The sequence below is a fragment of the Calliphora vicina genome, chromosome 1 (genome assembly GCF_958450345.1).
Source record: "Calliphora vicina chromosome 1, idCalVici1.1, whole genome shotgun sequence".
Taxonomy (NCBI): Eukaryota; Metazoa; Arthropoda; class Insecta; order Diptera; family Calliphoridae; genus Calliphora; species Calliphora vicina.
This window is the reverse complement of record NC_088780.1, coordinates 30,647,423-30,662,892: the sequence shown is the minus strand read 5'-3', so window position 1 is coordinate 30,662,892 and position 15,470 is coordinate 30,647,423. Positions and strand designations below refer to the sequence as shown.

The following is a 15,470-nucleotide window of genomic DNA, read 5'->3' as shown; positions in this document are numbered from 1 at the left end:
GTTTAATTGTAGTTATTTTTAAATATTTCTGAAACTAAAAGGTTTAAAAGAATAATTGAAAAAGCTATGGAAAGGTAACAGAATAGGCTAAATAAGCGAGATAATTTTAGTAAAAATATCTATATTTTGTTATCATTTGTGGCTAAATAAAAAATGTCCAATTAAAGTCATCAGCCGTTAAAAGAATGCTTATAATTTAGAATCTTGGATTTACTATGATAGTGTAAAGAAATTCGACATCTGATTAAATTACTGTAGGCAATAATAAGCCGCTAATATTGATATGATTTTTGAGTTTTTTGTCATTATTTTAGATCAGGCTTAAAATTTATTTTACATTTTTCTTTTTTTTGGCTTTTTGATATTACAATTTTTGGGTTTGGGCGGGAGTTTTCTTTTTTCACCCTAGAATCCCGGGACAGGATGTTTTGTATATAATATATACAAAATAGCAATAAAATTTAAACTTGGTGGATATTTACAAAAATTACTAGTCAAGAAAATTGATTTGCACACATTTCTAACCTATAGCCAACCTTCTATTTAAACTCTACAACCCTGTTTACTATAATATGAAAGCTTTATTTCTCCTCTATTAACTTTTCAAGTATTGTGCAGATACAACTAGTAGTTTAGGTGTATGTATTGCACTACAATTCAATAATTTTCAATGTTACATAACGTATGATTAATATTAATTATGTTTAATTTTAGTTATTTTAAAATATTTTTGAAAATAAAAGGTTTAACCAAATTATTTAAAAAGCTATGGAATGCTAGGTTAAAAATACATATTTGTAAATAAAAATATCCCGATGTTAATGACTATTAAATGTCTTTATCTTTTTTAATTAAAAAGCCCAAAAACTTGGAAAATTTTCTAGTCAAGAAAATCGAGTAATTCAAATTTGGCAAACTATATCCAACCCTGTATTGAAATTTGACAACTCTGTTAGCTATATTCAGAAAGCTTAATTTCTTCTTTATTAATATGCCATGTTTTATTCTGATTGAACCAGTTAGTTTTGAAATTAATGATTGAATTACTATTCCATCATTATTACTGTATTGCATGACGTATGATTAATATTAATTATTATTAATTTTAGTTATTTTAAAATATTTTTAAAACTAAGAGGTTTATATAAATAATTTAAAAAGCTGTAGAAAGCTAATAAAATGGGCTATAAAATCAAGATATTGTTAGTTAAAATTATGTCTCCTTGACTTGTTTAAATGGCTGCCAATTATATCCAATTAAAGTAATCATGCTTATACAAAAACTTAATTTATTTGGATAGTCTAAAATAAATCAATACCTGGTTAATATTGTAGCCATTAATCAATAATAAAATATAATAATTGTATTGAGTTGTTGCCATTATTTTAGGTTTACTTAAAAGTCAATTAGAGAATCCTTATAATAATGAGAAATTTATTTTTCCCTCCTATAACAAATATTTTGATTTTGTATAGCTTATTGCAATTATTGATAACAACGCTTTGCTACTTTTCAAGTCTTAATTCCTGCTTATCAGCGAACAGTAATAAATTATAAATAGATTTTTTGCTAAATGATAAGTGCAATTAATTTGGTTGTATATTAATTTGGCAAATTGATACAATCAAATAAATACATACATAATTATTTATGCTCTTTATTTTCCCTAAACGAAATTACTAAAATGTTTATTTTGTTTGCTGGTGAATCACAACGGCAGGTCTGTGAGTTTTGGTCAAATGTTTTCATCTTCTCATTCATTTATGTAAAACATTTTTACAAATGATTCAGCAAGTTTTTGTTTTCATATTTTTTGTCTTATTCTCATAAATTTAATTTGTAATTTCAAATATCTTAATTTTCTTTGTTTACTACTTATTTTTCTATGATGAAACTTAGAACGTAGTATTTCTATTGTTAGTAGCACTAATATCTTGACGTTTTTACATTTTTAACTAAAAACCTTATCTTATTTTGAACTGGGTTTGTATTTGTAAAATGGAACAATTATGAAAACTGTTTTATCGAATTTTATTACACTTTTGACATCCCTGTATTTGAAATTGTCATTCCTGTATTTCAATATTTTGAAACCTTAATTTGTCTTTTATTAATGTACCAAGTTTTGTACCGATCGTATTAGTAGTTTAGAAGTTATTTATATATTTACTTTTTAATCATACATGACGTATGATTAATATTAATTATGACTTATTTTAGTTATTTTAAAATATTTTTTTAATCAAACTTCTGAGTGAATTTATTTTAAATACTATAAAAACTAAACACATTAAGCTTCCTAATCAAGTTATTGGCAGTTTCAAATATGTTCATTTCGTTTGTTTATTAATAGTTTAACTCTGGCGTATCCATATAATTTATTTTTTTTAGGTAACACTGATTTCTGGCGATGATGTATTATAGTTTTGGTTGAATTATTGTACTCATAAATGCTTTACATCTCTTGTCATTGTAATAGAGGTAACGTGTTAATTTTGTGACCACTTAGTTTCCATTAAATTGACATAAAAGAATTCACTCTTTACAATAACTGTCTGAACATACACTAACTACACAAGCACATATTTTTACACATATATACTACATTTATTTGGCTTAAATATGTCACTATGTTGACGCTGTTTCATTTTACCCGCTAAAATCTTCTACATAAACTACACTGATACACATGTGTGTATATTCCTATATGAGAGTATAATATTTAAGGAATTTTTACTCATATTACTTTAATGTGTAAAGAATGCTAAGGATTTTAAAGAAAGAAGAGCACATTGCTTCTGCAAATAAATACATACACAGGTATTTATGTTCTCTACTCATGTGACTGAGTGAAATATTATCTTAACACATTTGTAATTCAGGTTAAAGTTATTATAACAGACCATATAAGTAGCATAGGAGAAGAAGGTTTCCTCTATATGCCTTTTGACTGTTTATATCTTCCCTATGTTGCCATAGTGTTTAAGTACGAGAGTACTTGTGTAACTAAATTTAAAAGTATTTTGTTGGATAAAAAGCTTTTAAAAATCTTTAAATTGATTTTTATTTATAATATAAGTTAATGGATTTTTGAAATTTGTTTTAAGAGTTTTAACGTTATATAAAATAATAAGATAAGCAATTGATAGGTTTAACTAATAGGCGAAAATTCCAGACAAAAAGCAAAAAAAATCTTTATGATTTTTTAGAATTTAATATTTTTAAATTTTGCTACACTATAGCCAATTTCGTACTTATAATTTACATATTTTTAAACCATATTATGAAAGCTTAATTTCTTCTTTAATAATATACCAAATTTCATGCAGATTAAACCATAAGTTTATTAGTTATGTTTATAATTATCATTCTATCATTATTATTGTGTTACTGACGTATGATTAATATTAATTATGTTTAATTTTAGGTATTTTGAAATATTTCTGATACTAAAAGTTTGAATGACCTTATTTAAAAACCCTTAGAAAGCTAACAAAATAGGCTATGTAAAATATATATTATTAGTTAAAAATATGCATGATCGACTGGTTGAACGTTTGTCAATTTGGAAATATATTTGTGGCTGAACTATAGATTTCAAATTATTGACAAAGTAAACAAATTAAGATCATCATGTGTTACATTCAGGTAAGGAAAATAAAATTGTTCGTCGGTATCAAAATAATATTCAAATTGTACTTATTTCACCCCCAGATTTTTGAAAGGTTTTATTATTTTTACGAAACAGTTCTGTTATATATACAATTTGAATAGAAAAAGCTGGTATACACAACATTTTTTATAGAACCATTTTAATCAAAAACGTTTCCTTAGAAAAAACTTTTATACATAAAATTTTCTATAGAAAAAATAATTATGCTTAAATTGTTTAAATAGAAACCTGTCAAACACATAATTTTCTGTAGACAAAACTGTTATACACCATTTTTTTAATATAAAAACTGTTATACACATAATTTTACATAGAAAAAAACTGTTGTACACAAAATTTTCTATTGAAACACAGTTATACCAAATTTTTTTTATAGAAAAACTGTTATACAAATAATTTTCAATAGAAAAGACTGTTATACACAAATTTTCTACATAAACAAATAGAAAAATTGTTATACAAATAATTTTCTACTAAAAAAACTGTTATATACAAACAATTCTATAGAAAAAAATGTTATATAGAAAATTTTCTGTAGAAAAAACTGGTATTCACAAAATTTCCATGGAAATATACAAATAATTTCCTACTGAAAAAACTGTTATATACAAACAATTCTATAGAAAAAAACTGTTATATAGAAAATTTTCTGTAGAAAAAACTGGTATACACAAAATTTCCACGAAAAAAAACAGCTATAAAAATAATTTTTTACAGAAAAAACTGGTTATACACAAAAAAATTCTATAGAAAAAACTGTTATACAGTTACATACAAACAATTCTATAGAAAAAACTGTTATATAGAAAATTTTCTATAGAAAAAACTGCTATACACAAAATTTCCATGAAAAAAAAGCTATTCAAACAATTTTGTACAGAAAAAACTGTTATACACGAAAAAATTCTATAGAAAAAACTGTTATACAAACAATTCTATAGACGAAAACTGTTATATAGAAAATTTTCTATAGAAAAAACTGGTATAAAAAAATGTCATCATGAAAAAATAGCTATACAAAAAATTTTGCACAGAAAAAAATGTTATACAAAAAAAATTCTATAGAAAAAACTGTTATACAAACAATTTTCTATTGAAGAAACTGGTATATACAAATTTTTTATTGAAAAAACAGCTATACTAACAATTTTGTACAAAAAAAAACTGTTATACACAAAAAAATTCTATAGAAAAAACTGTTATACTGTTATATACAAACAATTCTATAGAAAAAATGCTATACAGAAAAATTTCTATTGAAGAAACTGGTATACACAAAATTTCCATGAAAAAAACTGCTATACAAATAATTTTTTACAGAAAATACTGTTATACACGAACAAATTCTATAGAAAAAACTATTATACAAACAATTCTATAGACAATAACTGTTATATAGAAAATTTTTTATAGAAAAAACTGGTATACAAAAAATGTCCATGAAAAAACAGCTATACAAACAATTTTGTACAGAAAAAACTGTTATACACAAACAAATTCTATAGAAAAAACTGTTATACTGTTATATACAAACAATTCTATAGTAAAAACTGTTATACAAAAAATTTTCTAATGAAAATACTGGCATACACAAATTTTCTATTGAAAAAAACAGCTATACAAGCAATTTTGTACAGAAAAAACAGTTATACACCAAATTTTGTATAGAAAAACTGTTATACAAAATTTTTTCTGTAAACAAAACGGTTATTAAATTGTTTAAATTTATGAGTTTACTAAGCAGAATTGTCTAGCTTCTTTTTTGAGTTCAAAACCTGATATTTTGGTAAACAATATTATGAAGCTTTATTTATTTTCTATTGATTTGCATAGTTTTGTACCGATTGAAGCAGCAGTTTAGCTGTTATTTATATATTAATTTTTAATCATACATGACGTATGATTAATTATGGGTTATTTCAGATATTTGCTAATATTTCACAAACTAAGAAATTTAATAAAATGCTTGTTAATGCTAATAAAAGCTATTATAATAGTTTGAGTGTATCAAATTAGTTACGGAAATACCTACATGAAATAGTATTCAAAAAAATACGATCTTATCAAGATTCCCCTGCCTATTTCCAATTTATCTTACCTGCTGTAACCTCTTATCTCCCTCACATCTTCTTAGCAAACTTAATGCCTTTATCGATGAACTTTGTTTTAAACAAATATTAAAAAAAAAAATTTCATTATATTTATTTAACATTTAATGCTTTGGAAAACAATATCAATTTCCATCAAATTATTACACTGTCTTTGAACATTAAATGAATGCTTGTCTCATATAAAAGAAAACGATGAAAACAAAGCAGACACACTTCAGCCATTAAGTAAATAAGTTTATACAATTTGTTACTGTTGAGTAAGAGCTGCACAAAATAAACAGTTTTTTTTACTTGTAGAGCCAAAGGACAACAGAAATAAACTTTAAAATCACTTAGAGAAGCAAGAAAAAAACCAGAACGAAATAATTCTTAATAAAATGAAATTTTAAAGAAAACTAGCAGAAGTTAGATAGTATAACAAAATGGTCAGTATGAATAGGTAATGGGAGTAGCTTTCATCAGAGACAATTTTTATAGAGAGAAAATTTGATAAGAATTCATGTAGATCTAATGAAAGTTATGGCTTTTATAGACTTTGTATTAACTATTTTTATACATTTGTTGCTATATATTTTTGTTAATACAATTTGTTTGCTTGTGGCTACACAATTTTGATTACAGCAACAAATAAAATTAATCATCACTTGAATTTTTTTGCTATGTGAACTTGTATTTAATATTATAGCAATTTATTGTATAATAACTTTATAATATTGTAAATTAATGATTTATTTTCTTTATTGATTATATCTTAGCTGCAGTCTGTAGGGAATATCGAAGATATTGTTTTTTTTACTAGTTTTTTAATCTTTGTTTTACCATACAATACATGTTTGCAGTAAATAGTTGACAGTAAATTTTGTAATAATAAAAAACAACAATAAATTTTCTTTAACCGTTCAGGGTATTAATAGGTTGGTACAAATTGTCTACCAGAATATATAACAAACAAGTAGGAGAGCTATATTCGGCTGTAACGAATCTTATATACCCTTCACCAAATTATAATTTAAAAGAAAAATTTTAAATATTTTTAAGTAAAAAAAATTAAAAAAAAGAGATTTTATGGCAACCAATTTTTTTTAAATTTCTTTTTTAATTTTTTTTCCATTTTTTTTAATATTTTTTTGAAATTTATTAGTAAAAAAAATATTTGACAAAAATTCGAGTTGCAGAGGTCTTTAAAATATCTATCATTAGATATAGATTAAAAATAGTTAAATAACACTACATATATGTAATTTTTTCAGTCATTTTTTCATGAACCCCACTACGTGATAAAAGACAAACAAAAAAAACAAAAAACTATTTTTATGGGTCCCAAAGATTTAGGGCCTCGGTGTAATTTTTGCAAAAAAGTGATAATTTTCTTAGGCTCATATCTTGCAAACAGTTCGGAATTTTGATTTACTCTCTGAGGCAAAGCTGTAGCCCTTGTCATAAAGAACATATACAATCAAAAAACCTTCATCTTCAAGATCAAAATCGAAAAAAAAAATTTAAATAAATTTAGAAATACTTTTTTTAAGCCGCCTAAAAGTATGCTTTAGTTTATAATAATTTAATAGTTTGTGGCCAAATAGTTTATTGACCTACCTAAACGGTGTTAAGAATCATTCCTAGGAAGTTCATATGTTATAGAAAGTTGCTTACTGAGATCTTAGGTACATTTTTGTAGTTGATTGTTTCCTTGAATTTTGAACGGTTTGCTAACCATGGACCTGAACAGGGGAAACAAATTTAAAAAAAATCGAATTTTTTAAAGTTTTTTGCGATTTTGATCTTAAAGATATAGTTTTTTTGATTTTATCTGTTATTAATTTTTGTTCTTTATGAGAAGGCCTACAACTTTGCCTCAGAGAGTAAATCAAAATTCCGAACTGTTTGCAAGATATGAGCCTGAGAAAATTACCACTTTTTGCAAAAAATGGCAACTCTTTGGGGGCCCATAAAAAAAGTACATAACTTTGGGCAAAACTGTGAGACGGGTCCTTTTTTTGGTCTTTTATCCGTATATGGTTATTTTTTTTTCGTGTTGCGCTGTGTAATCGAGGTTGTCCTGGTTTTTTAATCATATCTCAGCCATTTGTAAGCCGATTTCCTCAATTTATAATAACAAACGAACCGGGTCTATAGCGGATATATTGATGAGTCATGTATGTATGTAATTTGGGGGCTACGGAGAGTTGATTTCAACATACAGACGGTCAGACCGTGGCTATATCGACTACGCTATTTATAACGATCCAGAAAAAATATAAATTTTGTGAATATATATACCCTTGACATTCATGATTACAATAAAATGATTTCTGAAATTGCTCGTCTTCTCAATATCTTGACTGCTATTCATGTTGCTAATCGTGTTGTATTTTATAATAATTTGGGTGTATAATTAAAACTGTCTAGCAGACAAATATTATTTAATAAGTAAGCAATTTGATTATGTATATATTAGGTTAATGGGATTTATGTTTGCTTCAGAGAAATCTGATATTATTGCAAATAATGTTTTAGAAAAGAGTAAAAATATATTTATTTGAAGGAGAGGAATAGTTAATCATTGTTAATTACTAAAAATTGCTTTACTATTTATGTAGCCTTTAAAGTTCTAAAATTAGTTTAGTAAAAATTGTGTCCAACTTTGATACCCTATTGCCAACCCTGTATATAAAATTGGGCTGTCAAGTAAACATTAGACTGAAGACTTTATTGTCGCCTATAATTAGGCCAAGTTTTGTATCGATATCACCAGTAGTTTTGAAGTTATGTTAGTATTTATATTTTTAACCCTACATGACGTATGATTAATATTAATTATGGCAAATTTTAGTTATTTATTAATATTTCGAAAACTAAGAGAATTATTGAAACGATTTTTAGTACAAGTGAAAGCTAACAAAATAAGTTTTATATTCAATAACTGGGTATAGCAAAATATGTTTCATTTGCTTGTTAACTACATATTTTTCTGTGGTGAATTTTAGAACTTCCTATTTTTTTCTTAATAATAAAGTTTTGTGGAGAGGAACCTTAATAGTTAATCATTGTTTATTGGTCAAATTCCTTTACTGTTTTGTATCCTTTAAAGTTCTAAAAATAGTTTAGTAAAAATGTATATAAACTAGTTGTCCAACTTTGATACCCTATTGCCAACCATGTATATAAACTTGGGCTGTCAAGTAAACAATAAAATGAAGGCTTTGCCGTCTTCTGTAATTGGGCCAAGTTTTGTACCGATCTTACCAATAGTTTGGAAGTTATTTTAGTATTTATTTTTTTAATCCTACATGAAGTATGATTAATATTAATTCTGGCAAATTTTAGTTTTTCAATAATATTTCAAAAACTAAGAGAATTATTGAAACGATTTAAAGTACTAATGAAAGCTAAAATCAGCTTGATATTCAATAACTATGTCTTCGATTTGCAAACTATAGTAAAATTTTTAAAAGTAGGATGTGATTCACTTATCTTTAAAATTGTACACTTTAATATTAAGTTTAATTTCTTCTGAATAAATATCAACCTAATGTTTACATTCTGTTGTAGACAACATGACGCTTTTTCATGGCATCATTATAAATAAATTGTTTTGTTTTAGACATGTTAAAGCTACAGGTATGAACAAAATGGCGGAAAAAGTAAAAACTTTGGTTTAGTGTTTTTATTTAAGAAAGTTTTAGATTTTTTAGTTTTTCATGCGATTTTCTTTTTAATAAAAGTATTTACTTACTTTTGTTGGTTTTAAATTTATAATTTTACTAAAACAGTTTGCTAACATAAATAATTGTTTAAAGAAAAGGAAAACTAGATGTATTTTTTAAAGAAAAGGAAAACTAAATTTCTGTTTAAGTTAAGAAAACCAAGTTTATCAACTTTGGCAGACTGTGGCCTAACTTGAATTTAAATTTGATATTTTTGCAAATAATACAATATTACAAAATCCTTATTGCTGTTCTATTTATATAGCAAGTTTGAAATCGATTGCAGCAGTAGTTTAGCAGTTATTTATATTTAAATTTTTTTAGTGATACTTGACGTATGATTAATATTAATTATGGGTTATTTTAGATATTTATTAATATTTCTTAAACTAAAAGATATAATAAAATGTTAATAAATTTTATTAAAAACTAACAAAATAGGCTTCATAAATTAGCTTTTTTTAAGTTAAAAATATTTAAATTTTGGTTGTTTTTTTATATTTAAATCGGGAAAATTTTCAAACTCGATTTGTTTCTTAGTTTAAATGATTGCATTATGCTTTATCATTTTTTTAAATTAAAAATACACAATAACTTGTAAAACTATTTCTATTTGTATTTTTTTTATAAATCGGCTTGTTCAAATAGGGCACACTGTGGCATACTTCGTAAACAATATTATGAAAGCGTTATTTCTCTTATTGATATTTATCTACCATATCTTATACCGAATGATGTAGTAAGTTAGAAGTTATTTAGATATTTATTTATTAATCATACATGATGTATGATTAATATTAATTATGAGAAATTTTTGTTATTTTTTAATATTTTTTAAACTAAAATATATGATTTGATTTTTGTAAATGTTATTAAATGCTAATAAAATAAACTATCTAAACGGACTATTTAGGAGTTCCAAATATGAATATTTTATTGTTTACTTTTACTTAACTTTGGCTAATCCTAGAACTAAGTAGAATAATTTCATGTTACTATTACTTTCTTTCTAACAATAAAAAATGTACCAACATTTGTAGATCAATTAATATTTGAAAATTTTGCCAGCTTAGAAAACCGTCATGTCCTACTATGCCACAGTGTTTAAACTTGATATTCTAAATTATTAATTGAAATGAAAGCTTAATTCCTCCTCCAGCAGTAGTTTAGAAGTGACTTTTATATTTAGTTTTTAATTAAACATGACGTATGATTAATATTAATTATGGCAAATTTTTGTTATTTGTTAATGTTTCTCAAACCAAGAAGTTTAATAAAACTATTGTTAATGCTATTAAAAGCTAACAAAATTAGCTTCTTTAAGTGAATACCATAAATTCCATATATACTTCCAGTGCTTGTTTGAATAGCCACTAAAATGAGACTCAATCTCAGTGGAAAATAAAAATTTTAAATTAAAATCACTAGCTCACATTGTGAAGCCTCAAGAAATAACATGATGTTATATTTTAAGATTTTCTTTTAAAACAAGTACTTAATTCACACTCTGCAGCCATAAATTATTTGAGAAAAGATGTTTATTTCACCTTAGAGTGCAATTTTCGTTGTCTACTTTTACAGATTGTTAAACTTTATTTTCTATTTGTCGCTACTCACCTCATTTGATACTCTGGTATATTCATCATCATTTGGTTGTTTCGGTGTTACCGTCAACATGGCGGTGTAGGCTTTACGTGCCCTCAAATTGTTCTCATTGGTATCGTTTTTATCATACCAGGGTTGGGAGGTTAAATGAGGGACTCTGTAAAAAATGAAAGAACAACATAAATGGTTTGAAACATTAAATGTGAGAAAGAATATTAAACTTAAATACATTAAAATGTCATTCACTCATTTTAATTTCATAGAATATCCAAAAATTTCCTTTGACATGTTAAATTTAAAAATTTTGGAGAAATAGTTTTTTATTAAAAATTATAGAGTTTAACAAACTGATGTAAAAAAGTATTAAAATCTTTTATATTAATAAAGGGAGGCCTCTAAATAATGCTCAGAATTATCTCTTAATTTATCTCTTTGTAACTACCTATTGTTTTGCCATTAGTATATAAAAATTTCAATGAAATAAATTATTATTTACTTGCATTTATTAATACCTTGACATCATGTTAATAAACATGTTATTTCTATATTTCTATTAATTACCATATAATAAGTGAAACCTAAACGTAAACCAGTCCGATTACACGAGCATGAAATTTGATGATTTATTTGTTGAACAACAAACATCTATTGTATCTCATTATTATTATTAATTTTTTGACTAATCAACAATCACGTTCGTTCGTTCGATCAACCTACCAACCAGCCAGACGGTCAATTAATAACAATTTATAATTTATTTATAGATATAATACAATGTTCTATTCGATACGTTAAAATATGTTGCTAATCGTGTTGTATTTTATAATAATTTGGGTGTATAATTAAAACTGTCTAGCAGATAAATATTATCTAATAAGTAAGCAATTTTATTATGTATGTATTAGGTTAATGGGATTTAAGTTTGCTACAGAGAAATCGGATATTATTGCAAATAATGTTTTAGAAAAGAGCAAAAATATATTTATATGAAGGAGAGAAATCTTTATAGTTAATCATTGTTAATTACTAAAATTGCTTTACTGTTTTTGTAGCCTTTAAAGTTCTAAAACTAGTTTAGTAAAAATTTTGTCCAACTTTAATACCCTATTACCCTGTATATAAACTTTGGCTGTCAAGTAAACATTATACTGAAGACTTTACTGTTGTCTATTATTGGGCCAAGTTTTGTATCGATCTTACCAGTAGTTTGGAAGTTATTTTAGTAATTATTTTTTTAATCCTACGTGACGTATGAGTAATATTAATTATGTCAAATTTTTGTTATTTATTAATATTTCGAAATCTTAGAGAATTATTAAAACGATTTAAAATACTAAAGAAAGCTAACAAAATAAAATTTATATTCAATAACTGGGTACAGCAAAATATGTTTCATTTGCTTGTTAGCTACATATTTTTCTGTCTCGAATTTTAGAACTTTTTATTTTGTTTTTAGAAAAAAGCAAGTATAAATTTATTTGAACAAGAGGAATCTTAGTTAATCATTGTTAATTACTAAAATTGCTTTAATGTTTTTGTATCCTTTAAAGTTCCAAAATTAGTTAAGTAAAAATGTATATGTCCGAGTTGTCCAACTTTGATACCCTATTGCCAACCCTGTATATAAACTTGGGCTGTCAAGTAAACATTATACTGAAGAATTTACTGTTGTCTATTATTGGGCCAAGTTTTGTGTCGATTTTATCAGTAGTTTGGAAGTTATGTTAGTATTTATTTTTTTTAATTCTACATGACGTATGAGTAATATTAATTATGCCAAATTTTAGTTTTTTATTAATATTTCGAAAACTAAGAGAATAATTGAAACGATTTAAAGTACTAATGAAAGCTAATAAAATAAGCTTTATATTCAATAACTATGTGATGCGAAATATGTTTCATTTGCATGTTAGCTACATATTTTTCTGTGGCGAATTTTAGAACTTTGTATTTTTTTTTTATTAATAATAAAGATTTCTGGGTATTTTAACTTCAATAAAAACCCCAATAACTTGTAAATTGTGTCTATATAAAAACCATTTTGTGTAACTTTGTTACACTTGACATCTCTGTTGAAATCATAATCTCTCCTTTATTGATATATATCTAATTATACTAAGTTTATATAGGCGAGATATTGTTAGTTAAAAATATATCACTTTTTGTAATTTAAATGACCTCCTACAAATAGGAATGAATTTCTGGCTGAACAATAAATTTCCAATAAAAGTCATAATGTGTTATTCTCTCTATAATTATTAATAAAAAACTATAAAACTTCGAAATTCTTTTGCTATTTGCAGAATTTACTAATTTAAAAATTCGAGTAGTTCAAATTTTGCACTCCATAGACAACCCCGCATTTACATTTGACTTCCCTTCAAACCATTTTCAGCTTCATTTATCCTTTAATCCTACACCAAGTTTCGCAGTGATTGCTCCAGTAGTTTAGTAAATATATCTTGAATTACTAGTCAATCCATATCACTGTGTTATATGGCGTATGATTAATATTGATTATGTTTAATTTTAGTTATTTTAAAATATTTCTGAAAGTAAAAGGTTTAGCCAAATTATTTAAAAAGCTGTAAAATGCTAATAAAATATGCTATAAAGGAGAGATATTCTTAGTTATAAATAAATCCCTATTGGTGTTCAAAAGGCAGCCAATTTAGTAAAAAAATTGTAGTCGAACATTTCTAATTAAAGATAGCTGCCGGCTTAATGATGCTTATAATATTTAATGCTTTCTTTCTTAAGATAGTTTAAAAGAAAAAAAAATCATCTTCTGGGTTAAGTATTGTAGATAGTACCGCTAGTATTGATGTGAAATCATTTTGTTAAATTGTTGTCATTATTTAAGATTTATTTAAAGGTTAATTAGAGAACCCTTTTAATAATGACAAATTTATGTTAGATTTTGTATAGCTTATTGAAATTATTGATAGCAACGATTTGAAATGTTCTTAGACTCATTTACATTTATTGCTTATCAGTGAATAAGTAGTAATAAATTATAAATAGCTTTTTTCCTGAATTCATCGAAATGCCATTAATTTGGTTATATATTAATTTGGCAAATTTATACAATCAAATAATTTCATACTTAATCATGATTGCTCTTCATTTCCCTAAAGGAAATGACTAAAAAGATTATATTGTTTGATGTTCAGTCACACCTGCAGGTCTGTGAGTTTTTTGTAAATAATTTCATCATCTCATTCGCTTGTGTAAAACATTTTGTACAAATGATTCAGCAAGTTTCTGTTTTCATATAGTTATTTATTTTTGTTCTCATATTTATAGTTTACATTAAAGTTCAATAAGCAATCTTTGGGGAATGACATCAGCTTGATTAAAATATAAGTAGTGTAAAGATTTTTTAGGTATTATTTTAATCTTTTAATATGTTGACTGTTTATATACATATACTGTAAATATATTTAAAGATTAAACAATTAATCAAGTGAATAATTTAATCTTTAAAATGAAAAATTATAATTTGTTTTTTTCAACTATTTAAAGACAAAATTCCGATATATTAAGTTATGAGTAAATTTACCCATGCAAGTTTATTTTGTTAGCTTTTAATAAAAGTTTCAGTAATCTATTTATACATATTAGTTTAAGAAATATTGTTAAATAACTAAAATAATATCTATTTAATATTAATCATACGTCCTGTGTGTAAACAAAAGAAAATGTTGAAATACACTGTTTAGGATAGTGGTAGAGACAATTAATTAATATTTCCTTAAGCAATGTGTTGACATAATAATATCAAACATGTTGTGGTAAGATACTAAGAACTTTTGTGTCGCGCTAAGCCATTTAGCAATAGATTTTGGCTTATAATTACTAAAATTAAGCTATTTATGAGCCATTTGGAGCTATCAATTGGTTTGATATGACAAATTTTGGTCTTTTTATAGTTTCAGCAGGATGCAATCGATTCATTAAATAATTTATATTAGCTCATGAGGCTATAAAAATAAGGTGTGAGTTTCAGCAGTTAGTTAATTAGAAGGCAATTGGATTTCCAAACAGATGGGATATTTTTTGTTAAGAAATACTGTAGAATTTGGATGAAATTACACTAGGAATGAACTAAATGTAGAAACAAAACATGAGTAAAATTAAATATGTTGAATGCTAGTTTTTGGAGGGAAACCATATTAAGAATACACAGAATTTGAGCAAAACAAAACTTTGGCAAAATTAAAATTGATTGAAATGAATTCAATGATACTTTTTTGTTGGTTATTTAAATTGGTTACAGGAGACATATTTAGGTAGCAGAATAATATGATTAGGAAGTCTAACTTGTAGGCTTTCTCATGCTTTTTAAATTGTTTTAATAATTCTCTTAGTTT

At 25.0% G+C, this 15,470-nt stretch overlaps 1 protein-coding gene across 2 annotated transcripts in view; it reads right to left on the bottom strand.

The window, feature by feature from the left end:
- The window catches only part of LOC135956021 (atrial natriuretic peptide receptor 1), a 395,833-nt gene that overhangs the window by 33,679 nt on the left and 346,684 nt on the right, over nt 1-15,470 (bottom strand). For both annotated transcript variants that reach the window (XM_065506486.1, XM_065506493.1), the window contains one exon: nt 11,110-11,254. In XM_065506486.1, coding sequence (XP_065362558.1) covers nt 11,110-11,254 — 145 coding nt within the window. The remainder of the gene's footprint in view (nt 1-11,109; nt 11,255-15,470) is intronic.